We start from the raw sequence: 27,500 nt of genomic DNA, 5'->3' as shown, positions 1-27,500 counted from the left end.
TGAGAATCTGAATTAAATAATGATATTATTATCAAATCATTCTCTTATGCAAATTTGAATTTGAACTTGGATTTGGATTTGAATTTGAGCTTGAACTTGAATTTTGACAATAGATTTGATTTTGAGCTTGGATTTGAATTGGAGGTTGAACTTGGATTTGGATCTGTATTTGAATTTGAACATGGATTTGTGTTTGTATTGGAGAGGAGACGCACCCCTCAGACTCCATGTCGAGCGCAGCACTGAGCTCGGTCAGCAGCAGGCCGGTCAGGTAGTGCTGCTGCTTAAACTCAGGAGAGAGCTCAAACATGCCGCAGATCTTAGGGTCCTGGAAACTGGAACAGGAACTGGAGGCCTGTACAGTGAGAGAGAGAGAGAGAAAGAGAGAGAGAGGGAGAGTTTGAAAGAGGGGGAGGGGAGAGAGGGCAGGAGGAATGAAGGGAGAGGGACAGAGAAGAGAGGGGGTAGAATGAGAGTATTATTGCATTATGGATTATTTTGTCTGTACTGCACATTGAATACAATAGATTGTTCCCCTCACTGCCCCTGGAGTTTAAATGTGTGTGTGTGTGTGTTTGGGGGGGTGTGACTGTTGGGGTTTCAACCCCCCCAGTGATAACATTCACTGAACATGGCATACAAGCATCAGATTGTTTACGCCTCTGGTAACCTCGAATAACCCCACAACTAATATAATGGGCTGAATCCCATGCAGTTCTTTAGATTACCACCAGAGGGCGATAAGGATGCAATTACAGAAAACAGGAAGTAGCCTTTTCACACACCCCTGCTTCCTCCCTCACTGCAAGTCACCCAATCAGTGAGAGTGTCTGTGGAATGGGGCGGGGCGTACCTGTGAGGACACTGACGGACAGGGCGAGGCGGGGGCGGAGGCGGGGTTGGTGAAATAGAGGCTGAGGTTCAGGTAATGCTCGTGACTACACAGGATCCTCAGGAACTCCAGACGCATGGTGATCAGGGTGGGCATCGACACGCTCTTCGCCGACATCTGGAGGAGGACAGGGGGACGTCACGGTCACATGCCACACAGGCGTGTACCTGGTTACCACAGGTGTGTACCTGGTTACCACACAGGCGTGTACCTGATTACCCCGGAGGTGCTCCTGGTTACCTGGTTACCACAGGTGTGTACCTGGTTACCACACAGGCGTGTACCTGGTTACCACAGGTGTGTACCTGGTTACCACAGAGGTGTGTACCTGGTTACCACAGAGGTGTGTACCTGGTTACCACACAGGTGTGTACCTGGTTACCACAGAGGTGTGTACCTGGTTACCACACAGGCGTGTACCTGGTTGCAGTAGTTCTTCACCAGCTGGAACACGAACCCTCGGTCCATGAGTGACAGCAGGTCGTACAGGAAGAAGGCCAGGCTGATGTTGACCTTTTCTGCCTGCTCTATTTCCTGTAAGGTACCAACCAATCACATGCTCCATTAGTCACTGCACAGGCATCAGTTTCAAATTAAGATGGGGCTTCAAATCCCACCGTAGCATAAAAAGTAATTTAATAGGTTTACCGACATAAAATATGTAATATCATTTTTTTCTTTGGTACTTCATGCAGAAGGTATTAAAAGGTATGATTTTGATTGCTACATCAGGTCTTTAATATATTCCGTTGTTCATAGTAGCATCTGCTTCGGACCCTCTGAGGATGCCATGTGACGGATGATGTCACAGTTACCTTCTGCTTGACCAGAATGGTTCCGATCTCCGCGGTCACCACGCTCACGATGGTGGTGATGTCATCTTTGAAACGGTCTGAGAACCGGCCCTTACGGGGGACACCGTGCTTCTCCAGGAGAGAGACAAACTGAGCCATGCTCTTCACCTGTACGCACACACACAGAGGCGTAAACACACACGCGCACACACATATAAATACACACACAGGCGTATACACATGCATGCACACGTACATGCGCACACACACACGCACACAGATCCACACCCAAGCACATGCAAACACACAAACCCATACACATGTTAATATTGCTCCTTACACAATGCTCATTAAGCAACATAAATGTCACCAGTTACGCATACTTCAGAATTATATAAAATATTACGCAATATTTCGCCACACTTCAACATAATTACATATGCACACACTCATACACACACACTCACACACACTTGTTCACACACACATTCTTAGACACAAACACACACAAACACACACACACACTCGTACACACACACTCACACACACTTGTTCACACACACATTCTTAGACACAAACACACACACACACACACACACACACACACACTCATACACACACACTTGTACACACAAACACTCGTACACACACAAACACATACGCACACACACACACACAGTCACTAACCAGCAGCTCAAAGAAGAACCAGGCGTATTTGTAGGTATTCTCCCGACACACACCAGTGCTGACCACCATCTGTAGAGCCAGCTCCTCATGGAACTGCTACAGTCAGAACCAGAGAAGAAAGCACTGCTCAGTTACTCTTTCATTATGAGTGCACGTCGGCCTGCCAGCTACACTTAGCCAAAACATCTTGTAGAATTTGTGTTATTATTACATTTCATCAAATGTGAATCAAATTGTCACCCTTTGGTCTTTGCTGGTAGATTGTAATATGTCTGTCCTGGATGGCCAGTCTGCTTTATGTAATCTATTATAGCCATTGGACTGCGATAGCATCAACTATTGGACTTCGATAGCATTTGATTTGTTTACAGAAACATGTTTTTATCAACACCTCCATTGAAGGTTATTTAACAGTACGTGTACATTAAACTAAACTTCTGATTGATCCGTTTTACAAGGACTGAAGTCACAAATCAATGGTGTGGAGGAAGGAGATGCAGTAAAAATCAATGGTGCCGCGCTGCCCTCTTCTGGCCCCAGCCGGTATTACCTTTTTATTTCCAGTTCTTGCATTTTGGAAATAGTTGGTGAGGTCAGGTAAAGTGGACATGCGGTTGCTCTGGTGATTGGCGGACTATGAAAACCAGAGAATAAGACCGTCAGAAGCAGATATTGAACACATCAGGAATCTGTTGTCAATACTGTGGTATATTTGGTCACTTCTGGCACTTTAAACTGTACTTCCCTGTCAGGCAGCCATCATCAAATCTGGACCTCGAATCCAAATCCCTGGCTTTCTTTTTTCCCAAGTAATTAGTAATTCGTGATAGGCCAGTCTGTCTTCACACCGGACTCCCAGGTAAAGGGAGGGTGGAAAACAAGCAGTTCTCGGCCCTTGAGGACTGTTATTTGACAATGCCTGCTCTCAAGTTTTCAGTGAACTTGTACCTGCTTATGCACTTTGTGTCGTATGTTGCTGTGGATAAATGGCTGTGATATAATGTACAGCTCCCAGGGGTCGGAAGCTGCTCAGTACTGGCGTTGTGGTCAGTAGGGGGTCAGTACTGGCGTTGTGGTCAGTAGGGGGTCAGTACTGGTGTTGTGGTCAGTAGGGGGTCAGTAGGGGGTCAGTACTGGCGTTGTGGTCAGTAGGCGGTCAGTACTGGTGTTGTGGTCAGTAGGGGGTCAGTAGGGGGTCAGTACTGGTGTTGTGGTCAGTAGGGGGTCAGTAGGGGGTCAGTACTGGTGTTGTGGTCAGTAGGGGGTCAATACTGTGGTCAGGAGGGGTCAGTACCTTGCTGGACAGGATGCTGTCGACCTCGTCATCGGCGTTTTGGGGGACGGGGATATCGGGGTTGCTGCTGCTGCGGTGGCGTGACATCAGCAGCCTGCTCCCCACCGTTGCCGCCGACGACCGGCCCACTGTGTTATAACGCACATCTGGAGCCGGCAGGGTCCCTGAGCCTGAGATCACACACACACACACACACACACACACACCATGTTATAACGCACGTCTGGAGCCTGCAGGGACCCTGAGCCTGAGATCACACACACACACACACACACACACCCACATGCAGGCCTGCATGCACACACACACACACACACTTATACACACGCACATGCAGGCCTGCACACACACACACACACACACACGTATGCACGTACACACAGGCACAGTAGCACTTCCTGGTTTTGACCCGGTGACCCTACCTGCACTCTGGGTCACATGTAGGGTGTCTGGCAGACGGAACACATAGTAGAGGTAAGTTGCTAGGAGACAGTTCCTTCCTTGCTGGTCCTTGGCCAGCTCCTGGCTGTTGTGGAGACTGTTGACTATCGACACCACGGATTCAAACGCGATCTGTGCCAGGTTAGCTGCAAGACACACACCCATGCTCAAACGTCTCAACTGATTCAGTAAATGAACCTAAATTCGATTCATCCATTCAAAAATGTCCCATAATCATATGATATTTTATCATTTAATAGATGTCCCCTGCCCCTAATCTCTGCCTGGTGATGACCCTCTTCTCCTGCCTTTACCCGGTGACCTTTGAACCCTGTAGAACAGTGGCTTCAGAAAGTATTCAGACCCCTTCACTTTTTGCACACTATACTGCGATGTAGATGTAATTGCCATTTTTGCCCATCAATCTACACTCAATAACCGATAATGACATAAGCGAAAACTTACGTCATTAACTTGCGTCATTATGGGTTATTGAGAGTAAATTGTTGGACAAAAATAGCAATGTTGTCCATTTGAAAAGAAATCTACAACACGATAAAGCGTGCCAAAAGCGAAGGGGTCCGAATACTTTGTGAAGCCACAGCGCACCCCTCTGGCCCCGGGGCCGGGCCCTCACCGGTCTGCCCGGCGATGACCATGGGCTGCAGGATGAGTCTGAAGAGCTTGTCCAGGACCTGGTGCAGGAACAGCACCAGCGGCTCCAGGCAGGACGAGGACAGCGAGATGATGCTCAGCTTCAGCTCGTGCTCCAGCTTGGCTTCCGGCACCTTCTCGTCCTGCACGCGGATGGGGAAGGTCACCTGACCGCCCAGGGCGTGGCACAGCGTGAAGAAGCGCTGCAGGTGCTTGTCCTGGGGAGGGGGGGGGGGGGGGGGTCACATGAGCCTAATCCACCAATCAGAGGGAACTTTGTAGAGCACTACTCATTATTACCACATACACTTAGCCAGTATGTAAAGGCCAATTATTGAAAATGACTACATTTATATATAATACATGTATAACTATATCTATTTCATACATATTTCGTATCTATTTTTTAAAATAATATTAATATAAATAATAATATAATAATAATAGTAATAGCTTTATTATTGTTTGTAGAAGTAGTGACGATAATTGATCATGGTTTTGGTCACACTTTACAATAAGGCTACATGTTAATTGGCATTAACTAATGTTGCTGTTAACATGAATTAATTGATGTACACATACTGTAATTTTGCATGATATTTACTATTTATTAGTTCATGTAGTAAGTTAACTACTAACTAATGTACTGAATGAATGCTCATTAGCAAGCCATAGGATAAACTTATAATTAGTTAACCATTAACAAATACATACTGTTTTTTCCATTACAATATGAATTGGCATTAAGTAATATCGTTGTTAACATAAATGAATGATGTAGAAACACATTAAAAAGTTTGTACAGACTAACTTCTCAGTAGTTACTTAGTTAACAACTACAATATTTAATGCCAATTAATGTAAAATTATAGTCAAGTGTTTTTATAATAATTATCGATGATGTTTATTGTGCAGTAAACCCCACCTCCGTGTGTACAGACGACACAGGCTGCAGCTCCAGGTTAAACACGCCCTTATGACTCTCCATCCACTTCACTCCTGTCTGTGGGGACACCTTCTGCACGCAGGTCAAAGGACAGAGGTCACAATAGAACAGCGCAATCAAGTCAATAGGAGCTCTTGGGAGCAAACCATTTCTGTCCATCAAGGATGGCTGATCTGCTTAGCTATATACATGGGTTATAGGATAGTGATGGTGAAACATTGAGGCTTTCCAGCCAATTGTAGTGCAAATAGGTTCATTTCACAAGTGCACACTGGCGACACCTGCTGGTGAAAAAGCGCACAGCTCCTGCAGACACACCGGGGTGCTGTACGCACCTCTGGTGACTGGAAAGAGTACTGCTGTGGTAGCCGGTCCAGGGCGATGGGGAGGCAGAAATGTCCCGTCTGAAGCTGCTCGTTGTTCACCATGGGGAGCCACTGGAGCAAAGACACACCCTAATCAGCACCTGTACCCCCGTCTCTGTTACAGTTAATCTATTGCTGTTACTGTCAATCTATACCCGTTAATGCCATCTATACCTGTTACTGCCAATTTACAGTATATCTGCTACTGATACAAGTTACTATCAATTTATAACCCAGTGCCAACCACTACTTGTTACTATCAATGTATAATCTATTACTGTCAATTAGCACCTGTCTATTTGCTAGAAACTCTTTCAGTCAGCTTACTGTAACACCTGAAACTGCCTGGGCAGGTTTCTGTGAACCGGAACAGACCGGGCCAAACCGGACCAGACCAGACCAGACCATGCACACACTCACAGTGTAGCCGATGAGATTCTCCACGTTGCCAGCCTGATTCTGCTTGGACTGGCAGCTGATGTGATAAAAGGTGAAGAGCAGGTGGTGTTTGTCTGTCAGCTTGGCTGGGAGCTGGATCTTCACCTCCTCATAGAAGTCTGGAGACCTGTGCAGTGTGGTGTAATGGTTAGGGAACTACAACTACTGTATAAATATAACGGTAACTACAACTATAACTACAAGTACAAGTACAAGTACAACTATAACTACTCTGTGACTACAGCTATACCGACAAATGTAAGTACAATCACAACTATAACTACAACTACATGTTGTAGTTAAACTATAAATATAACTACAACTACAACTTTAACCTGTGGAAAAACCTATGCACTTGTAAGTCGCTTTGGATTAAAAGCGTCTGCCAAATGATTAAATGTAAATGTAAAAATGTTCATCAACTATAACTACTGGATAACTACAACTACAACTATAACTGCAGCTATAACTACAATGATAACTTTAACTACTGTGTAACTACAACTATATCTATAACTGTAAGTACAACCACAACTATAACTACAATATAACTACAACTACAACTATAATTATAACTATAACTACAACAACAACAACAACTATAACTACTGTATAACTACAACTACTACTACAACTTGCTTCAGTAAAAATGGTGTAATGCGACAACAAATAATTGCTGCTTCCAGTAAACAGTCCTCAGCCTCCACGCAGTGACGCAGAATTGCATCCAGCACCTTTTACTGTTGAAGTTAAAGTTACTTGCTTGTTATGGTATGTGATGGGCGAGTACACTTCGTGCAAGAATTCTGGGCCATTCGATTTTCCAAAAATGACCTATAAATAAAAGCAAAAATGAAACCGAATGAGACATTTGTGGTAAACATGGTGTTCAATGCAAATTCCCAAAAATAAATAAATAGTCCTTCCTTGTTTTACAGTGGAAATACATACATTTTATGAAATACATGAATTTCTATAAGGGAAAATAAATGTGTTTAATCCTTTCTTGCACAACATGGGTCAAAAGTGACCCGACTGAGTTCTTATTTTCTATATCTTTGCATAGCTTGTGCATCAAAGGGTTAAGAAGAGCTTCGTCTTCCATAAGCACAGATGTGAGAATGTGCTCAGATAGGGGTGTTCACTCCCGCCCTTGGACAGCTGAAGGGCGTGTAGGTCTGTTACTCCTCAGTTAATTACAGGTTAAGTCGGCTTCATTCCGTCTCTCGGGTGTGAACTGTTTGCATATTTTTAGGTGCTCTCCGAAAGCGTGCGCCACCGCCGTTTCGTCACCGCCTGCTAAGATGCTAAACCAACGCGCGGTCGCCATGGCGACACTCACCGGGAGGGCACAGCTGGGATCCTCGCCGCACATGAACTGGATTTTGATGGTGATGTTCCGGGCTGACGTCAGCCTGTTCACGAAGTTCAGTCTTTGCGGATAAACGTAGAGAAAGTTCCTGAATGATAAAGAAATAAGAGCGAAATGAGACCGGAGCAGTGTTCACAGTGAGGCGAGGAAGAAGACTGGGGATAACTGCCCTTCCTGTAGCTGACAGAAATGATTAAGACACCTGGTTACAGTGACTCTGAATGTCAAGAGTAGTGCCATAACCATGACCGAGGCTGTCACCAGAACCAAGACTATAACCACAACCCCACCAGTAACTCAGACTCATTGGTTACAGGACATGGAGACCCCATTTTGTCCAACTTGAAGGTGAACGTACGGCTGAATTAGACCTACCCGTTAGCATATCAGCCATGAAGGCCACAACTGTATATATAGCCTGAGTCAAGACCAGCAAGGCACAGGGAAAGTACTGATTACTAAGGCAAAGTAAATGGGGTGGGGACAGGGCTCAGAGTTCAGAGGTGACTGCATTTACTCTGTTGTGGGTCACACAGGCATAGCAGAACAGGTTGCATTATCACAACTGACCACTAGATGTCTCTGTATTTCAAAACTGTAATGTAACAATACAAGTTCAGAGTTCATACTGTATACACATACCATGAGAAGGCTTTCTGGCAAAAGAATAAAAAACCCCACTCAAATTGAATATTAAAAGCTCTGAAATGTCAGACTGTGTTAGCCCAGGCTGAATACAGCTAGCAACTGCAGGACTCTATTCAATGACTAACCATGGTATGAAAGATCCGGACAGACCTCATTAACGTCCACTGAGAAAATATCTGCATGGTTCTGGAATGCACTTTTTTTACCATGTTCCTGAACTTGGCCAGTTTAACATTTCCTCCCGTGGATTCTCACACCCATTCACACAAAAAGACCCAATTAATCTTACTTGACTAAAGTCCTGGTCAACACACAAAGGGAGATGCTAATTCCTAACAAACAAGTCCCGTTGCCTTGGAGATCTGTTGTTTTTTTTTTTGTTTTTTGGCGAATGAGGCTATATACAAACTAGCTCATTGACACACAATGCATTCTGCTTACAAACAAATGCTACATGCTATGAGCACACACCTACGACTCGCTGCAGTGAAAGTGGACTGCACTGTGTGGGAGGATGATTGGCATGCACCAGGTAAGGGGATTAAAGAGGTCAGGTCAGTCTGACACTAATAGATGCTACCTCACCTGTAAATACAGGGTTCTGTGATACAGGTAGCAAGAGATACTACCTCACCTGTAGATGTAGTGTGTGGAGATACAGGAGTGGAGATACTACCTCACCTGTAATAGCCATGTGTGGTCATACAGGTAGCAGACAGAAGATACTGCCTCACATGTACAGGGAGAAGGGCAGAGATACTACCTCACCTGTAAAAGCCATGTGAGGTGTGGTGGGGGAGAGGCACTCACCTGTAGATGCTGTGCGGGACGTGCACTTCGCGAGAGGGGAACTCCAGCACCTCTTTGATGGGCCGCAGGTTCTTCTCCGCCACTGGTCTGACAGGGATGAGCTCCGTGGACAAACAGGCCGGGAGGATGTCCGGGGCGGGAGACAGGTCCAGTTTAATGGTGCCTTTACACAGAGACACGTGTGGTTAGCACACACAGGTCAGGTCCAGTTTAATGGTGCCTTTACACAGAGACACGTGTGGTTAGCACACACAGGTCAGGTCCAGTTTAATGGTGCCTTCACACAGAGACAGGTGTGGTTAGCACACACAGGTCAGGTCCAGTTAATGGTGCCTTCACACACACACGACACGTGTGGTTAGCACACACAGGTCAGGTCCAGTTTAATGGTGCCTTCACACAGAGACACAACACCTGTGGTTAGCACACAGGTCAGGTCCAGTTTAATGGTGCCTTCACACAGAGACACGTGTGGTTAGCACACACAGGTCAGGTCCAGTTTAATGGTGCCTTCACAGAGACACAAAACGTGTGGTTAGCACACACAGGTCAGGTCCAGTTTAATGGTGCCTTCACACAGAGACATTACACATGTGGTTAGCGCACACACAGGCAACACATGTGCAATTAGCATGCATGCCTGACACACGTGTAATTAGCAGGCACATAAAACACACGTAATTAGCTTCACGCCTCATTTGAAAGAGACACTCATTCTCTCTCAGTCTCTCTCCTGCTGTCTCTCCCTTCCATGTGTAGTCATTTATTCTTCCCACTGCCAGGGAAAGTGTTGGTTGGACATAGACTTGAGAGGGCTATGGCCTTTAGAGTAAAACATACTTTCATTTTCATACTTTCTTTCTTTGTTCATTTGATAACCATGATTTTGGTCTTTACCTGTTACAGACTTTGTTTACCTGTTATGGTCTTTATTCTTCTCTGCAGAGAGGAGTACCTCTTGATGTCGCCCAGGAACTTGAACAAGTCTTCATCGCTGAGACGGTCTCCCTCCTGCAAACAGGACGTTACAGTGATTGTTTCGCGTGAAGCGTTTAGCTTGCCTGAAATGTATTTGCAGGGCTCAGGGCTGTTGCTAGTGGCGTGAAAGGTGATCGATCTAAGGCAGGGCTGCAAACTCCGGTCCTCAAGGGCCGGTCTGCATACTTGTTTTTGTTCCAACCAAATGTCTTGTTTTTAATTTGCTGACTGCATAAATTACCCTGGTTCAAGCCTGTACTTGAGCACAGTAAAATCATTAGGATACACTTGCAGTCTGCAGCTGTAGCCAGTACTCATACACATGTCAGATAAGATATGGTTGAGTCAATTAAATAATTAAGACCAGAAGTTGGCACAAAATCCTGAAACAGATCCACAAAAATTCCAGTAGGATTAAAAAGGGGGGCGCATAGCAATATTCTTTAACAGGGCCAAGAATCCCTAGCCCTTATTACAAACATGGTCTTTTTCATCACCGTTACATCCAGTGCTGTCACGGACATGAAAAGTGGAGACAGAACAATAATCCAGCCATGGACAAAACCTCATTCTGGCTCTCTTCACTGTAAGCTCAGGCAAGCCCTGTTACATGGGCCTTAGGAGGGGTTAGCGAGATTCATATCTTTATGAGTCATCCCCTGGTTAGCTTGGTTCATGTTTCTCATTTTAAGGTCATGTTTGGGAGGAGACGTTTTAACTGGTCCGAAATGCTAGACGGCGGCGTTCTGTCACAGTGTTCTAACAGGAAAGGCTGGGGAACAGGACATGCGTTGGCAGTTTGAATTGGCAGAGAATGGGCTGGATTCAGTCCACCTGTGTCCTCAAGTTTGACTTACAAATATGTGCCCGTGTCTGTTTTTATTTTGTTTCCAGAAACAAATGTTGTGGAGTCCAGCTGTAGCCGGAATTGAACTGCCAAACCATAACTGTGGGCTGGGGAAAAAAATGTGTTGCATTTATTTGTAAGTAAAGTATGAGGACATACAGCGAGGTCCTTTAGTATTTGGACAGTGACAGAATTAGGTAATTCATACACAGTGCACTAGATATGGATGCATCTCATGAAAGCAGAAAGCATTCTGCACTTTAATTTGAGGGTATTGACAGCCACACAGACTGTATGGAGTCCTTTTGGAATTACAGCCCATTAAAACGATGTCGCTGTCCAAATACTTATGGACCTCACTGTATACAAACTGAATCCAGCTTCCTGTGACAGTGTAAGCCTGGCTTCCTGGCGGCAGACCTGTTTGCAGAAGGTGCTGATGGTGATGGTTGCGGGTTTGAATCCGGACAGGTTGTACTGGTCCTCCAGAGAGCTGAACCGATCCGAGTTCCTCCTTTGCATGAGGCCCCGCCTCTCCATGTTGCCACGCCCTGCCAGGTCCACACAGGTGAGGGGTCAGAAACCATAGCAACCATGGGCAGGCTGGCTATACATTCAATGGCGTTTCATCCAGTTCAAACCATAGAACCAAATCAGCCAATCAGCACTCTGCAGCACCGCAGGTGCCCAGTTAACCAGTGGAGTCCAACTTGTAATGGGGGGGGGGAGTTCTGCTATATGAAGGACTCCCCCTGGGACTTTTGTAGTCCCACTGTCCACCTGTCACTGCACCAAGGACTAAAGCTAGCCATTGGATGCATTGTTATCCAAATTCCTGGCTAAAATCACATACTTTATGCGTGTATATATTGTTACATTGATGGTTATGACTTTGGCTCTCTTACCGTTGATGCTGTCGGTGTCAGAGGTGTCTCGGTCCAGAGTAGCCGTACTGATGACGTTCATGATGTTGACGGTGGCCCAGGCCAGGGGCATTCGGTACCGACCCAGTCTGTTGCAGAACGACTCGGTCTGACTGCGCAACTTATCCAACTTATCTTTGTTCTGAGAGAGAGGGAGAGAGAGCGAGAAGGAGAGAAAGAACGAAAGAGGTGGGCAGAGAGAGAAAGACAGAGAGAATTTAAATGACTTTAACTCATTTAAAAATAATGTCTGCGGCACATCCAGGAAACCAAACAATTTATAAAATGGGAACATTGAGCCTTGTATTCACGGAATGTTCTGTTAACCAGAAATTGTCAGCTGTGTTCCTACTTCAAGGGTTTGAGTGCATTAAACTCTGAAAATTGGTTCAAGAAAGATTAAAATGCGAGGCTTTATGTTTGTGTATATGTATTTGCCTGTAAATCTCCATGAAATTAGTATTAGTAATAAAAAGCACTATAAAAATGCAGTATGATATTTATTATGAAAAGTTTTATTTTCAATCTGCAACCACATTGTGCCTCTTCAGCAATGTTGTTGAAAGGTTGACTCACACTGACCTGCCCGCACAACACAAAATGAACTCTGAAGTCACAACTCAAAAAACAACAAAAAAAAAACACACAAAGAATGCAATGAATCATGCTGCTTGGCAGTCTTCGACTTTAACGTCTTTTTCTCTGGCAAAGGTCAGTAGAGGAGGAAGATTTCGCAAGCCTGCTGTCCCAGCGTTGGGATTAGATGACAGCTCTGGAGCGAGGCCTTTTCCGCAAACTTTGAAACTACCGTGCTGATGAGAGGTCTCTTTCTTTTCACGTGATATTTGGATGGAGTGGAACCTGCTGGCCACATGTTCGTACACACCCTGGAGGACCGCGGTGGGATTTCAGCGGAGAACCTTGGCTGAGATGACACACGCAGGCTGAATTTCTACTGCTTAGGGATTAAATATTTTCTATTAATTTAATAATCTGTAGCATTTCCACGTTTCCACGTATTCGGCCTCGACTGAAGCCACGACGTGGCTCATTTCTGCTGAATGATGCAACTTCAGGGGCCCAGTGACCAGCCCGGGGGAAACCTACTCCTACTCGGCTGTGAGATGGACGGTGATGGTGTGGAAAGGGTTGTGCAAACGTTCCCCCGACGTTACCTTAGCGGCGTCACTCTCCTTCATCACCATGTAGGGCTCAGCGCAGTCCGCAATCTCCCCCTGCTGCAGGACCTTCTCAATCTAGAGCACAAAGAGCAGAGACCAGGGCTCCTGTTACTGAACACGGTTACTTTACTGAACACACACGTACACAGATTACAGAACTGGGCACCAGGGCTAATGTTACTGAACACAGTTACTTTACTGAACACACACGTACACAGATTACAGAACTGGGCACCAGGGCTAATGTTACTGAACACGGTTACTTTACTGAACACACACATGTACACAAATTACAGAACTGGGCACCAGGGCTAATGTTACTGAACACGGTTACTTTACTGAACACACACACGTACACAAATTACAGAACTGGGCACCAGGGCTAATGTTACTGAACACAGTTCTTTACTGAACACACACGTACACAGATTACAGAACTGGGCACCAGGGCTAATGTTACTGAACACGGTTACTTTACTGAACACAGACGTACACAGATTACAGAACTGGGCACCAGGGCTAATGATACTGAACAAGGTTACTTTACTGAACACACACATGCACACCCAACTGGAAAAAAACAGAAACAGTTGGTAGCTGGTTGACCAGCTCATACTCAGCTAGACCAGCTTTTAGCTCAATTTTCAAGATGGATTTTACAGCAGGGCAGCAGTTACTTTGCTGTTATTGAGAGACAGAAACAGATAGCGGGAGAGAAAAAGAGAGAGAGAAGAGGTAGAGGGGGAATAGAGATACTGGAGGGAGAGGGGCAGAGACAGAGAGACAGTTACCTTGATGACCAGGTAAATGTCGGGGGAGGGGTAGGTTATGGAGAAAATGGCCGCTCGGGAGATGGTGGAGGAGTCTATTTGAGGGGTGTGGGAGCGCAGGTACCCCTTCATCTGGTCCGAGTTCAGGTCGCAGTAGAAGTTCTCGGAGATCTGAGGAGGGGACACATTGAATCGCAAACTGAATATTCAAAAATGCAATAAAAGTAATTACAGTTTTGCAGGCAGGCATTCAACAGGATTACGAGAGCAGCAGAGGCAAACCCCATGAATGACACGCAACAGGGCTAAGAGAAAGTGCTGTATACTGTTGGCATAATCAGCTGCCCTGACAAGCATTTTCATCACCGCTAGGGCCACCAGAGGGCACAGCTAATTCACTCAACACATACGGAGACAGGGATTCAAGTGTTTACCCCTGCACCCAAAATTAAGTTTAAACGGCAACACAGATATGGGGTAAAAACCCTGTCGCAAGGTGATGTCCTGTTTTGGGGGGATGCCCCTCTACCCCAAACCGTGCTAAAAAAAACATACATATGGGGCTATGACCTTTGAATGGACTGCACCCAAAAGATGTTCATATCTGCATAATTTGGGAGAGGTTCCAGTCTTTTGAGAGGGTAGAAATTCCTCCAAACCCAGAGAGATTGTATCTGTGGGAGTGGACCGGACCCCTGCGGTTCTGTAGTGGTTCTGTGGACCCTGACTACACAGCAGGACCAGATGGACCAGCTCCGGTTCTGGTTTTAAATCCCAGTATGGGGATGACTGAGCTCAACACATTTCATTGCGTGCTGGAGGTGTGTATGCATGTGTGTGTACATGTGTGTGTGCGTGTATGTATATATCACTGAAGGAAACACATCCGTGTGAGAGGAAGGGACTGAAAGGGTAGAGAAAACAGAAACCGCGAATGCGTGAATGTCATTCGCTCCACGTTGGCCTGACGCCGCAGTGTCATTATCACCGTGGAAACGCGGGGAGGGAATGTGCGTAATGCCCTGGGCTTACTCAACTCAGCCCTCCTCATGTTGCAGTAACGGGGAAGGACCTGTTTATTTAGAGTCCGTCAGGGAGTGGGAGGCGCACATATGCCTGTCAGACACCCAACACTTCACCAGCGGAGCTGGAGAGATGACAGACGTCTCTGTGGACGTCCGTGCCTCCAGTTTAGTATCTGTAGATACTCAGTTCTTCCCTGAAAGGGCTTAGAAACTTTTTTTTGCACCCCACAAAAGAATCAAGCAGTGGTTTAGGACCCTGTTTAAATAAAATCAGAAATCAGAAAAGGCTCCAATATTAATTGCAGCTTTGTTAATGCATCCATTACTACTGACAGCCAGTAGCTAGCTACAGGCACCCTAAGCCTTCACTGGGATACAAATGGCAGTTATCAGAGAACATGCTGACGATAGCACCCCCACAATCTCGCACACAGATCTCCTGTCCGGTCTAACGTTGTGCTGTCCAAGATGTGTGGATTTGATGTATTTACGCCACCTGGCTGAAAAAAGGTTTTAAAGCAGCTGGCAGCTGGTTGACCACTTCAGACCAGGTCCACGCTCAACATGGATTTTACAGCAGGGCAATCCTCTCCCCACCTCTGAAGGTCCAGGAACTAGGCTGAGACAACCAAACTCTATCCCTGGGTTTATTTACCTCACGGAACAGCTGCAGGGGTGGTTAATCCTACTTTAGGCAATAATCCAGTGAAAATAGTGTTGAAGTGTTTGTGCAGGGGGAGGAGGAAGAAAAGGTTTTCGGAATTATTGGAGCAAGATGTTGCGTGTACGTGTAAACCATGTAAAAGCAGGATTAGGATAGTTTGTTATTTATGAAGCAGTAGGGTGGGAAGGATCCTAATGGCCAACAAGCGTGAGAGAGAGACTACATCCCCCAGGCTACAGGTCAGGAAATAAATATGCAGACTGTTGTTGTTGCTTTTTTTAAATTCCTGACAGCTGTAGCGGTACCTCTGCAGTTCCTCTCACAGAATGAGGTTAACCTGTGGCTGATTAAACTTGTAAACGCGGAGCTCCGGGCTCTAATCCGCACGCGAATCCTGGGTTTGCGCGATTTAATATCAGATTCCCTCAACGAGGAGAGGCAATTTATCCTCTCTGCAACACGACCACACAAGCCCTCCACACACCAGAGTTCTGTTCTTGTGGTCTAAATGAATTCAACCATAACCGCCTTTTTCCCTCAACAATAATTATTCCCTCTTACGAGACACAGAAGGTGCCATTCAATGAATAATAACAGCCGTTTAATTTATTTTACAAACTGCCTTTACTTTACATTACATAGTATTACAATATTATATATACAATATTACAAACTTAGCAGATGCCTATCTGAGGGAATGACGACAGTCGATATTTCACTACTGAATATCCTGCCACATAATTTCAATAATGAAAATAGACATATTTAACATTGAAATTGGTTACAGCTTTATTTTAGGCCTATGCAGGATTGACACCTTAAAGGTCTCTGCTGGACTGGTGAGTTATTACCACATTTTAGGCTCAGTGGGTCTACAGTTTCTATGAGTTTATTGGTTAAGGATCTGAACCAGTGACCTACTGGTTCTACGCTATTTACTCGACCCACAATGAACTGCTTTTTAAGCACTGGTACCCACCTTCTTCTTCTCTTTCAAATCGTACAGCGCCAGGGTCGCAAAGAGAGGCTCTATATCAATCTCAAACCTACAGCAGAGAGGAGAGAGAAGGGTGTGTTTTTATCGTACAATACGTGAGCAGTTGGTTATGTACTGTTATGCTGAAGTTGTAATTCAGGGCTCTGAGAATTGAAATGCATTTCGTGGGATTGCGGTATGGTTCAACTGCCAGTTGGGGCATGAATACTGTGACTAATGGCTCTTCACATCTGTCATTCTCAAGTGTTTTAATACACATTTTAAATAGTTTTCTAGGACCCGTTGGTCATTTTCAGTCAAGCCCTGAATTTATCAGGAATTGACTGGGCTCTTAATTGATTGCAGATCCAGACCTGAAATAATTGAACAAGTATGTGCTGCTAGCTCTGTGCTACAGATGCGGTTTGCAGGAAATCTGCTTGTTCTAGTCGAAGAACGGAAGTAGAAATGTAATTAATTTTGATACATGTCAGCCCCTCTTTGAAAAAACAGTATTGCAGTCAGCTGTTGGTCTTGATAACAGGATGAAGGAGAAGACCAAGGGGGAGTGTATCTCTGCATGGTATGGAGCCAGGGGTGGTCTTACTTTATGGCTTGGCACCTGACGAGGATCCTGTGGCCGATGTGCTCCTTAGGACAGTCTGGGATTGGCCGAATTTCCACAGCGTCGTCCTGCCACCACAACACAGGGTACAGGTATACATTACATTACATTACATTAATGGCATTTGGCAGACGCTCTTATCCAGAGCGATGTACAGTTGTTCCTGACTTAGTCAGGAAGGCTAGTTTTCATCAGTAGTCACTGGGCTACATGTTTTGGACTGTGGGAGGAAACCCACACAAACACGGGGAGACCATGCAAACTCCACACAGAGAGGACTCAGGCCGAACTGTCACCCAGAACCTCCATCTTGCAAGGTAACAGTGCTAGCCACTCTGTATGTAGCCAGCTCAGTGTAGACTGGGGTGGGTCGAGGGTTCAGGACTTGAGAGGTGCATTTAAGGGGCAGGAGATAGATATTTGGGGGTTTGGAAGTTGAAGCAGGGGTGTGGGGTTGAGTAGGGGGTGTTAAGAGTGTTGGGGAGTCAGGAGGGAGTGAGGGGTGGATGTAGCATTTTGAGGAGGCTAGGTGGCCTTGTGGTGTAGAAGCCCGGTGGGGGGGTGACCTGACCTCCTCCACGGGCGGATACAGGGCGTAGATCTCGGGGTGGCGGTTGGAGTTGCGGGTCTCCTGGTTGAAGCGGTCCAGGTCGTCGGGGTTGCTGAAGCGCAGCAGGCTCTCCACGCGGGCGTCCGGCTGCAGGCCACGCAGGTCAAAGTCGGACGACGTCAGCGTGCGGGAGGAGTCATCGCACAGCACCGCCAGGGAGGGCGACTTCACCTGGGGGGGGGAGGCAGAGTCACCTGTGTCCCATAATGCACCTGTGCTCCAAAGGGTTCTGTAATTAGTTAGCATTATGCTAAGTGCTCTTAGCAGGTCATGAACGAGAGGAGGGCTTTACATGGCCGGAAACAGTCTATTGTCCGTTGGTAAATGAGTAGCCAAGATTCATCATCATCAAATTTATAAATTCATAAATTCATACAATTGTCTTGTTTTCTCGTCTTTTTTTACGTATATGTGAAGATGGTGGCACGGTTAGGGATGAAAGTTTGAGGTCAGGCAGGAAATGCTGGTGTGCTGCTGTCTGAGGGCAGAGCAGAATCAGGCTCCCTGTGATCACGCTGCTGTCTGAGAGCAGAGCAGAATCAGGCTCCCTGTGATCACGCTGCTGTCTGAGAGCAGAGCAGAATTAGGCTCCCTGTGATCACGCTGCTGTGTGTCTGTTGTGGGGAAAACAGGCCCTCTTGTGCTAGTCCCATAAAAGAAAAACAAAAAACCCCAGAAACGTAACAAGTGGAACACCCCCGCCGCCCCTGACACCGGTGGCGTAATGGGGGTGACCTCAAGGGCCATCGGGCTCCCAGGCTACCCCCAAAAGACCGCTAATCCCCTCCCCCAAACCCCCGAGCCTCAGGGTCCCATTAGGGTTAACAATGGGGCCTCTATCTCTCCGTCTCCCTCTCTCTCTCTCTCACTCGCTCTCCCTCCCTCTCTGTCTCTCCCTCTGTCTCACTCACTCTCCCTCACTCTGTTTCTGTCTCTCTCTCTCCCTCATTCTGCTTATCTCTCTGTCTCTCCCTCTGTCTCATTCACTCTCTGTCTCTCTGTCTCTCCCTCACTCTGTTTCTCTCTCTCTCTCCCTCTGTGTCACTCTCTCTCCCTCTCTCTCTCTCCCTCTCTCTCCCTCTCTCTCTCTCTCTCTCTCTCTCTCTCTGGCCTAGTTCCTGCAAGCTTATAAAATATACATGGCTGGGATTTGGGGGGTTGTGGGGGTTGGTTCACGCCATTAGAGCTGGCACAGGAAGGGCAGAGTGAAGGGGGGGCGCAGAGCGAGGGGCGGGGGGGTTAATGAATATTCACGTCTCATTGTGCTCTTGGCCTCAAGTAAACAAGGGCATGAGCCACCATGGTGAGGGGGGACACCAGGCCTGAGAAAATGGATCCCTGCCCAATTCTCCCTCCCCGTTCCTTCACTTCGGGATGGGGGGGGGCACTCGACACCCCCATCTCCTCCCACCCCAAACCGATGAAAGGAGATCTTTCACATTAGACATTATACCAGCTATAACTCAATAGACCATTTATAATTGATATGCTTACCACAAGACTACAAAGCTCAAGTCATTTCATTCTCTCAAGAATACAAAATGATTTGGACTCATGTGGCCACTTTTGTGGGACTGTTTTCAAGCACAGCATTTGTCTGTCGTACCAGGACTAACCACCAATGTTTGCAAGTTGGTTTGAAAATTAAGCTAAATAAATATACATGAATGATGGAATATTTATGCAGCATGTAATGTTTTCTTTAGTTTTCCATGACATCACTGTTTTATGATGGGTATGTATTTGCCACATGCCCTTGTCTTTGTGGAAGATTCTGATTTAGGCAAATTGAAAGTTATTAAAGGGGGTGTGGGGTGTGGTTATGGCAGTGGAGTTGGTGTTATGTTTGTGGTGGGGGTAGGGTTTGAAGGTGGGGGTGTGTTTATGACAGTGAGGAGTGGAGGTGAGGTCGTCGGGGTGTGTTTTGGATGTGTGGGGTGTGTGGTTTGGAGGTGTTGGGATGTGGTTTGGATGTGTTGGGTGTGGTATGGAGATATTGGAGGTGTTGGGGGTGTGGTTTGGAGGTGTGGTTTGGATGTGTGGACGTGTGGTTGGAGGTGTGGGGGTGTGGTATGGAGGTGTTGGGGGTGTGGTTTGGATGTGTGGGGTGTGGTATGGAGATATTGGAGGTGTTGGGGGTGTGGTTTGGATGTGTGGGGTGTGGTATGGAGATATTGGAGGTGTTGGGGGTGTGGTCTGGAGGTGTGGTTTGGATGTGTGGGGGTGTGGTATGGAGGTGATTGGGGTGTGGGGGTGTGGTTTGGAGATAGGGGCGGGGTTTCTGTGCTTACCGGCGTCTCCTGCTTCTCTGGTTGGATGTCGGACTCGAAGGTCTGCTTCTGCAGCAGCTTGTGCAGCCCCGCCCTGTCGGAGTAAGCGCCCCAACCGTCTCCCTGGCACCTGAGCGGCGGGAGAACGGAGCGTCATGGCCTGGTCACCAGTAACCATAGCGATGGGAGAGTGAGGCTTCATAAGCCCCCATAATGGGGGGGGGAGTTTGACTGGCAGGTTCACCGACAGGTCTGAACCAATCAAAACAACATGCGCTCCACGGCAAAACCTAGGGATTGGTCCACATCAGTAAGCAGGAGGTGGCTCCTCTCATTCTGGCTCTTTATGAAGCTTCACTCTCCCATCATTGGATAAGAACACCCCTCTCAACACCAAACACACTTCTGTTCATTCTGTCTTTTCTCAAACTGCTGTCACGCGAGCGTTAACAGACTCGCCCCTGCGGCGAAGGCCAACACTCTGAAATATGAAGTTATGTCGGTCAGAAATGCAGACGAGACGGTCTTCTGTCACCACTACTCTCTGTAATCTGCTCCACAGATTCTCCACACTCACCAGATACTCCTGTGTTCCTGCGTCCTCACGGCTATTTAACTACAGGAGGCTCTGGTGCTGCATCACCAGTGATTCCCCTACATAGAGCCAGCTGCACAGCATAACAGTTCAACTTCTGGCGCTAATGCTAACATTTTTAAAGCTATGCTTACAGGCAAATGGGCCCATTGGTTCAGAAAAACTTTGTTGAAATAAACAGGTAAAGCTGTGGTCAACAGACCTGGGTTAAAGTAGTATTTGTTTTGGATTCAAATACTTTTTATGCATTTGACTAAGCTTGCCTGGTGTATTGGAGCAAATGAAATTGTAAACCTGTCCCTTCTTGCAGGCAAGATCAACAGATAAGTATTTGAATCCAAAACAAATATTATTTGAACCCAGGTCTGGTGGCCAATTACCTCGCAACGCTGTCTTCCCTCAACACTACTATCAACAGAACATGAATAATTTGCCATTTTGTTCATATTCCGGCATGAAACTTGCAACTGGTCACACTTTTTAAATGTGGTTGTGTGCAGAGTCTGGGCCAGAGTGTGGGGATGAGTGTGGGAAGGCCTGGGGTGAGTGGGATTAGTGCTGTCCTACCTCCTGTTGACAACCAGCCAGGGCTGAGTGTAGCTCTCCACACAGTCTCTGACATGAGGGTCCAGCTCCACCCTGCAAGGGCACAGAGAGATTAGAGATGGAGAGAAAGTAAAAGAAGAAGAATGAGAAAGAGAGAAATGGAGAGAGAAAGAAAGAGAGAGGGAGAGAGAGCGATCACACATGGGTGAGCATCCTTGACACGTACACGCACACGCATACACACACACAGGCACACACACACACACACACGCATCAGACTGGAATGAGACTCTTAACTTATTAACACATTGTGAATTCCACTCCCAGGGTTATCTCTGCTGTGGCTTTGGGGTAAACGCACCCAGGGTGAAATTTATGACACGCTAACATTTCAGCCCTTAAAATTCTCACCCGTAGCAGATAACAAACCAAGGTCCAAAGGTCCGTATCTGTGGAATGCCCCAATTCTACAACTGGAATAGCATCCTGATTACAGGCACGCTTCCTCCATGCTGAGAACGGCTGGACTGCTGAGCGCAGACTGACTGCCACTGTGATGTGGGGATGAGGCTACGGACTACAAACATGGCCGACTGTCCATGATTAGCAGAGAAAGTACAGAAGTAAGGGATACGAAGCCACAAAATAAGAGAATATAAGGTGAACTGGAAAAAAATACGTTGATACATTTTATAGAACATTCTTAATTCTAGTGCTGTTTTTGTATGACGTAATTGACCATTTTCATACACAGATTAAGTTTAGCCCTGTACTAAAGAAATCTCCATTTCATTTAGTCTCCATTTAATTTAATCTGTGTCTGTGAAAATGGTGGCACAAATGTCGAACAAAATGGTAATTTGTGAGCGCCACGCCCGTGGTTGACTTCCCCAACATCACACTGGTGTATAAACATCTCCAGTCTGATCTCTGTGATGGAGAAGAGCCTGTCCCAGCATTCCCTCCTGAGACAGCACAGGAAATGCACCATCAGCCCCAGACAGACTGGTCTAGAAGATGCAGTTACAGACAGAGGCTCAGATAAACCCATCATTATGTGTGTGTGTGGTGTGTGTGTGTAGACGTGCACGCATTCCCATTACAGTGTGTGTGAATTTGTGTATATGTGTGCACGAGCAATGGTGTGTGTGTGTGCGTATGCCTGCACATGCATTTCTCTGTGTGCGACCATGCACAAATGTGTGTGCACATGTATTTTTGTGTGTGTGACTGTGTGCATGAGTATGTATGTATGTGCATGCATGCATGCATGCATGTGTGTGTGTGCCTGTCACTAACTAATATCACAGTGATACACTGTTTCCATGATCCACCTGAAAACTAGTTTCACTATCTATCTCCCTCTGCAGCAGACACAGCGGGCTAAATAAAGGCGCATGTAGAGGGGTGACTGCCGGGTACAGGATGGGGGGGTACAGGGTGGGGGGGTACAGGATGGGGGGGTACAGGGTGGGGGGGTACAGGGTAGGGGGTACAGGATGGGGGTACAGGATGGGGGTACAGGGTGGGGGGGTACAGGGTAGGGGGGGGTACAGGTTGGGGGGGTACAGGGTGGGGGGGGTACAGGGTGGGGGGGGTACAGGATGGGGGGTACAGGGTGGGGGGTACAGGGTGGGGGGGGTACAGGATGGGGGTACAGGATGGGGGGTACAGGGTGGGGGGTACAGGATGGGGGGTACAGGATGGGGGGTACAGGATGGGGGGGTACAGGGTGGGGGGTACAGGATGGGGGGGTACAGGATGGGGGGTACAGGATGGGGGGGTACAGGATGGGGGTACAGGATGGGGGGTACAGGATGGGGGCACAGGATGGGGGGTACAGGGTGGGGGGTATAGGGGTATTGGGGTGGTACCCGTACCCTTTCTCAGGTTGGGAGTGCTGTACCGTCCGACACTCCCTCTCCAGGAGCTCCACCTCAAGCTGGTCGTCGGGGAAATCACCCAGCTCCTGCATGAGGGCGGAGTCTCCGCTCTGAAGCTGCGTCATCAGGAAGTCCTCCAGGTCCAGGGGCTCCACCGCGTCGTAGAACTGGGGCTGAGGAGAGAGAGACGGAGAGCGGGCATGGGGTTACACACACCGGTGTTACACAGCACACACACCGCACCATACACACCACACTGCTACACACCATTATTACACACACTGCTGTTACACACCACACTGCTACACACCATTATTACACACACTGCTGTTACACACCACACTGCTACACACCATTATTACACACACTGCTGTTACACACCACACTGCTACACACCATTATTACACACACCGCTGTTACACACCATACACACACTGCTGTTACACAGCATACACACCACACTGCTACACACCATACACACACTGCTGTTACACAGCATACACACCACACTGTTACACACCATACACACACTGCTGTTACACACCACACTGCTACACACCATTATTACACACACTGCTGTTACACACCATACTGCTACACACCATTATTACACACACTGCTGTTACACACCACACTGCTACACACCATTATTACACACACTGCTGTTACACACCATACACACCACACTGCTACACACCATTATTACACACACTGCTGTTACACAGCATACACACACTGCTACACACCATTATTACACACACTGCTGTTACACACCATACACACACCACCATTACACACCATCATAACATACTATTAAGACACCACCGTTAAACACACTGCATTTACATGCCCTATCATTAACACACCACTATGCTGTTTACATGCACAACCTTATAAATTTTTTTATTTAAAACCTTGTTGAACAAGTCAGGTCACTTAAGATCAAATTCTTACAAGGACGGCCTGGCACACCTTACCTACGACCTTACACACCTACACCTACACCATAAAACACACACCAACATTACACACTGCTGTTACTTGCATTAACTACCGTTACACACACAAAGAAGGCTTTTAAAACATGAAAACGTTTAAAACGTTAAAAAACATACTAATGGCACTGTTACACACACCATGACACCCACACTGATGTTGTACCTGCATTGTCTGTCATTTTAAAAGTGCCTACCATTTCACACATCTTTTAAAATGGGGACATGCATAGAGGTCACTGTGTGTGGTTAGTTCAGGGTTAAACGTGGAAAATATTTCACTAAAACATGGGGGTTGAAAGGATGAAGGATGAAGGTTGCATATTACATTTTTTTGTCTTTTGTACATGCTGTACACTCCTTTGGACATCTGTTGGGTGTGTGCTAGTTCCACTAAACAATTAGCTTCTTTCAAAAAACTTAACTTTTTCCAAGTATGCCAGCTTAAAATGACATAAACAGCATTCCAACACACCATTTTTAGAGCAGAATACAATATAGTTTCAGACTACATCAAGGTTAAGTTTCCTAGTATCTGAAATGGTAAAGTTGGTATGTCTGCTTCATTGAAAAGCCAACTCTTACTCATGAGCAGTCTATCAGGAAGGTTAAGAAAACTCAATGCTGATGTCACCAAACAGTCTAGATTTCTGGTGTGCAAAATATGCAATTCTCGTGGCTAATACTGACGGTCATTCTGACTGATGCTTCTAACACTTAAACACAGCTTTGGCCATTAGGACATTTCCTTTTGGGAGTTTTTACTGTTTGTAACATTATCACAATCTCACAGTGATTGCGTCTGCAAGTTTGTGATGTAGGTCATCCAGCCTAGAGATTCTGCATTTGATAATACAGATTTTAGCAGGCAGAAAAATTCTACTTCAATTATATTTGTGGTGTGAATTCTAATTCAATTCAATTATATTTGTGTCGCACTTTTCACAGAGGACTGTCACAAAGACGCTTTTCAGAGCAACAGAAGGGAAATACCAGCCCTAAGCCCCCAGATAGCAAGAGGTAAAAAAACTCCCGGCTATAGGGGGATGCCCATCCTCCGCTGGCCTATGGGTTGAGATCAGTTGAGAACAGTTAAAGTATTGAGCTAGCAGGTCAAGTAGAAAGTCCACATGGAGGGATATGAAGTATGCAGTTCAGATGGGAGGGGGATCAGTCTGTCGCTCCAGGATTCGTGGAGGCATGGGAACAGAAACATTCTTGTTCAGGCCAGATGTGTCAGGAATAATCGGAGTGATGATTGTTTGATACTTTGCAGTGCATAAACCAGTTGAATATGACCCCACCCTGGAATTTGGACCCCGCCATACCACCCTGCAGCCCTCCAGGACCAGGACTGGGGACCTCAGAACACCCTGTGGACCTCCAGAACCAGGACCCCAGAACACCCTGTGGCCCTCCAGAACCAGGACCCCAGAACACCCTGTGGACCTCCAGAACCAGGACCCCAGAACAAACTGTGGACCTCCAGAACCAGGACCCCAGAACACCCTGTAGACCTCCAGAACCAGGACCCCAGAACACCCTGTGGACCTCCAGAACCAGGACTTGGGTGGCCTGTAGCGTAGTGGTTAAGGTACATGACTGGGACCCGCAAGGTCGGTGGTTTGATCCCCGGTGTAACCACAATAAGATCCGCACAGCCGTTGGGCCCTTGAGCAAGGCCCTTAACCCTGCATTGCTCCAGGGGAGGATTGTCTCCCGCTTAGTCTAATCAACTGTACGTCGCTCTGGATAAGAGCGTCTGCCAAATGCCATTAATGCAATGTAAAACATTTTATAACTCCAGAACCTTTAGCAGTCCAGAGTAATGAGCAGAGAAATTGCTGAAAATGCTGAAAATATAACCACAAGGCAGTGTGGCCTGTCTGGTGATTCTGTGTGTCTCAAGGACACAGAATTAAAACCTTACGGATAAAGAAAAAATTTACAAGACAAATGCAGCTAATCCTGATGGATCCCCTGGGGGAAGGGAAGCCTTCATATCAAACACATGTAAGAGTCTTGAGTCACAGCTCAGCGAGAGAGAGAGGGGGGAGGAGCTGGGCATGTTCCCTCACGAATCCACAGACACAGGGACTGCAGAGGACGGAATCCGGCATGACAGCGCCCCACGGCCTGCTGGGTAACAAGGGCCGCACGGGAGGAGGCGTGGAACACGCGTGTGGAACAGCACGCGAAACCAAATTCAGTGTGTGTCAAAAAACATGCAAAACCAAATGCAGAACGAGTCAAACAACATGCCAAATGACATGCAACGCACAGTACACTGTGTGACACGACACATGCATCACGTTGCACGCTTTTTCCTCACAGCTCATAATACATGGATCTCACAATATCAGATTTGGACCATATTGCGCATGCAAGAAATCCCTGGAGAATCATATCTGGATACGTTAAGCTTTGTATTGCCACTGTATTGCTGAGACCTTATCCTAAGAACACCGTCCCAGACCAAATTTCACATGGTCTGGTTAGCTGAAGATGCTAAAAAAAACCACAGACGCACGCACACACGGTCAGGACGCACATCACACCATGTGTGATGTGTGATGATAGCTCTTTTTTGTCACATGGTGCTTGTCTTTGGGACAACAAACCAAGGCCGCAGAGCACTTCCCCTTCAAGAGTCTCCGTCGGGGAGGCTAATGCAGTGCAGTCAGCGGTGTTAATTACATCAAATTGACATATATACTGTATATGAAACTGGGAAATTTTGTTCATATACGTAGCAATAAATCCAGATGGTGCCAGTTCTGACTGTTGCTAGCAGTAATGGAAAGTGAAATGTAATTGGCTGCAGTGTTGCCCATGGAGGGAGGGTTTTAGTCTGCATTATCGATCATTCATGTGCATCTTCCATTGGAAATCCCGTCAAAGGGCCAGGAGATGCTGACCATGGGCTTTAGAACTGGGTAGAGTACATGCGTGTATGCAGATGCTATCTACTCTCAAAGCAGAGAGAGAGACAGAGAGGGAGAGAGAGAGAGAGAGAGAGAGAGAGAGAAGGAGAGGGAGTGAGAGAGAGGGAGAAGGTGGCAGACTAAAATTTAAAGCAGGCGGTGGCAAACGGACTGAGCTGGAGTGAAGTTCCGCAGAAGAGAGGCAGTGGTGGTGTGAAAAAAGCTTTTTTAGGGCATTCAAAACATGTTCTTTCACATTTGCCTGCCCTTGGGGGCATTTCTGAGAGTCTGCAACCAAGTGCCTGGAACCAAGAGCAAGAGAATGCGAGATAGAGAGGAAGAGAGAG

The 27,500-nt window shown here is 46.7% G+C and overlaps 1 protein-coding gene across 1 annotated transcript in view; it reads right to left on the bottom strand.

Annotated features, from left to right (window-relative positions):
• The window catches only part of dock8 (dedicator of cytokinesis 8), a 68,273-nt gene that overhangs the window by 24,961 nt on the left and 15,812 nt on the right, over window positions 1-27,500 (bottom strand). Inside the window, exons 3-28 of the mRNA XM_061260733.1 lie at window positions 23,232-23,407; window positions 21,373-21,444; window positions 20,232-20,340; window positions 17,902-18,111; window positions 17,313-17,398; window positions 16,709-16,775; window positions 14,062-14,211; window positions 13,265-13,345; window positions 12,072-12,231; window positions 11,587-11,717; window positions 10,259-10,352; window positions 9,342-9,504; window positions 7,854-7,971; window positions 7,275-7,345; window positions 6,494-6,638; window positions 6,044-6,145; window positions 5,688-5,780; window positions 4,746-4,980; window positions 4,090-4,254; window positions 3,668-3,837; window positions 2,924-3,007; window positions 2,374-2,469; window positions 1,708-1,854; window positions 1,313-1,426; window positions 854-1,009; window positions 216-355 (exon numbers count right to left, since the gene is read on the bottom strand). Coding sequence (XP_061116717.1) covers window positions 216-355; window positions 854-1,009; window positions 1,313-1,426; window positions 1,708-1,854; window positions 2,374-2,469; window positions 2,924-3,007; window positions 3,668-3,837; window positions 4,090-4,254; window positions 4,746-4,980; window positions 5,688-5,780; window positions 6,044-6,145; window positions 6,494-6,638; window positions 7,275-7,345; window positions 7,854-7,971; window positions 9,342-9,504; window positions 10,259-10,352; window positions 11,587-11,717; window positions 12,072-12,231; window positions 13,265-13,345; window positions 14,062-14,211; window positions 16,709-16,775; window positions 17,313-17,398; window positions 17,902-18,111; window positions 20,232-20,340; window positions 21,373-21,444; window positions 23,232-23,407 — 3,335 coding nt within the window. The remainder of the gene's footprint in view (window positions 1-215; window positions 356-853; window positions 1,010-1,312; window positions 1,427-1,707; window positions 1,855-2,373; window positions 2,470-2,923; window positions 3,008-3,667; window positions 3,838-4,089; window positions 4,255-4,745; window positions 4,981-5,687; window positions 5,781-6,043; window positions 6,146-6,493; window positions 6,639-7,274; window positions 7,346-7,853; window positions 7,972-9,341; window positions 9,505-10,258; window positions 10,353-11,586; window positions 11,718-12,071; window positions 12,232-13,264; window positions 13,346-14,061; window positions 14,212-16,708; window positions 16,776-17,312; window positions 17,399-17,901; window positions 18,112-20,231; window positions 20,341-21,372; window positions 21,445-23,231; window positions 23,408-27,500) is intronic.

The sequence above is a fragment of the Conger conger genome, chromosome 11, assembly GCF_963514075.1.
Source record: "Conger conger chromosome 11, fConCon1.1, whole genome shotgun sequence".
In the NCBI taxonomy this organism is placed as follows: domain Eukaryota; kingdom Metazoa; phylum Chordata; class Actinopteri; order Anguilliformes; family Congridae; genus Conger; species Conger conger.
The sequence above is the reverse complement of the archived record's forward strand: the minus strand, read 5'-3'. Positions and strand labels throughout refer to the sequence as shown.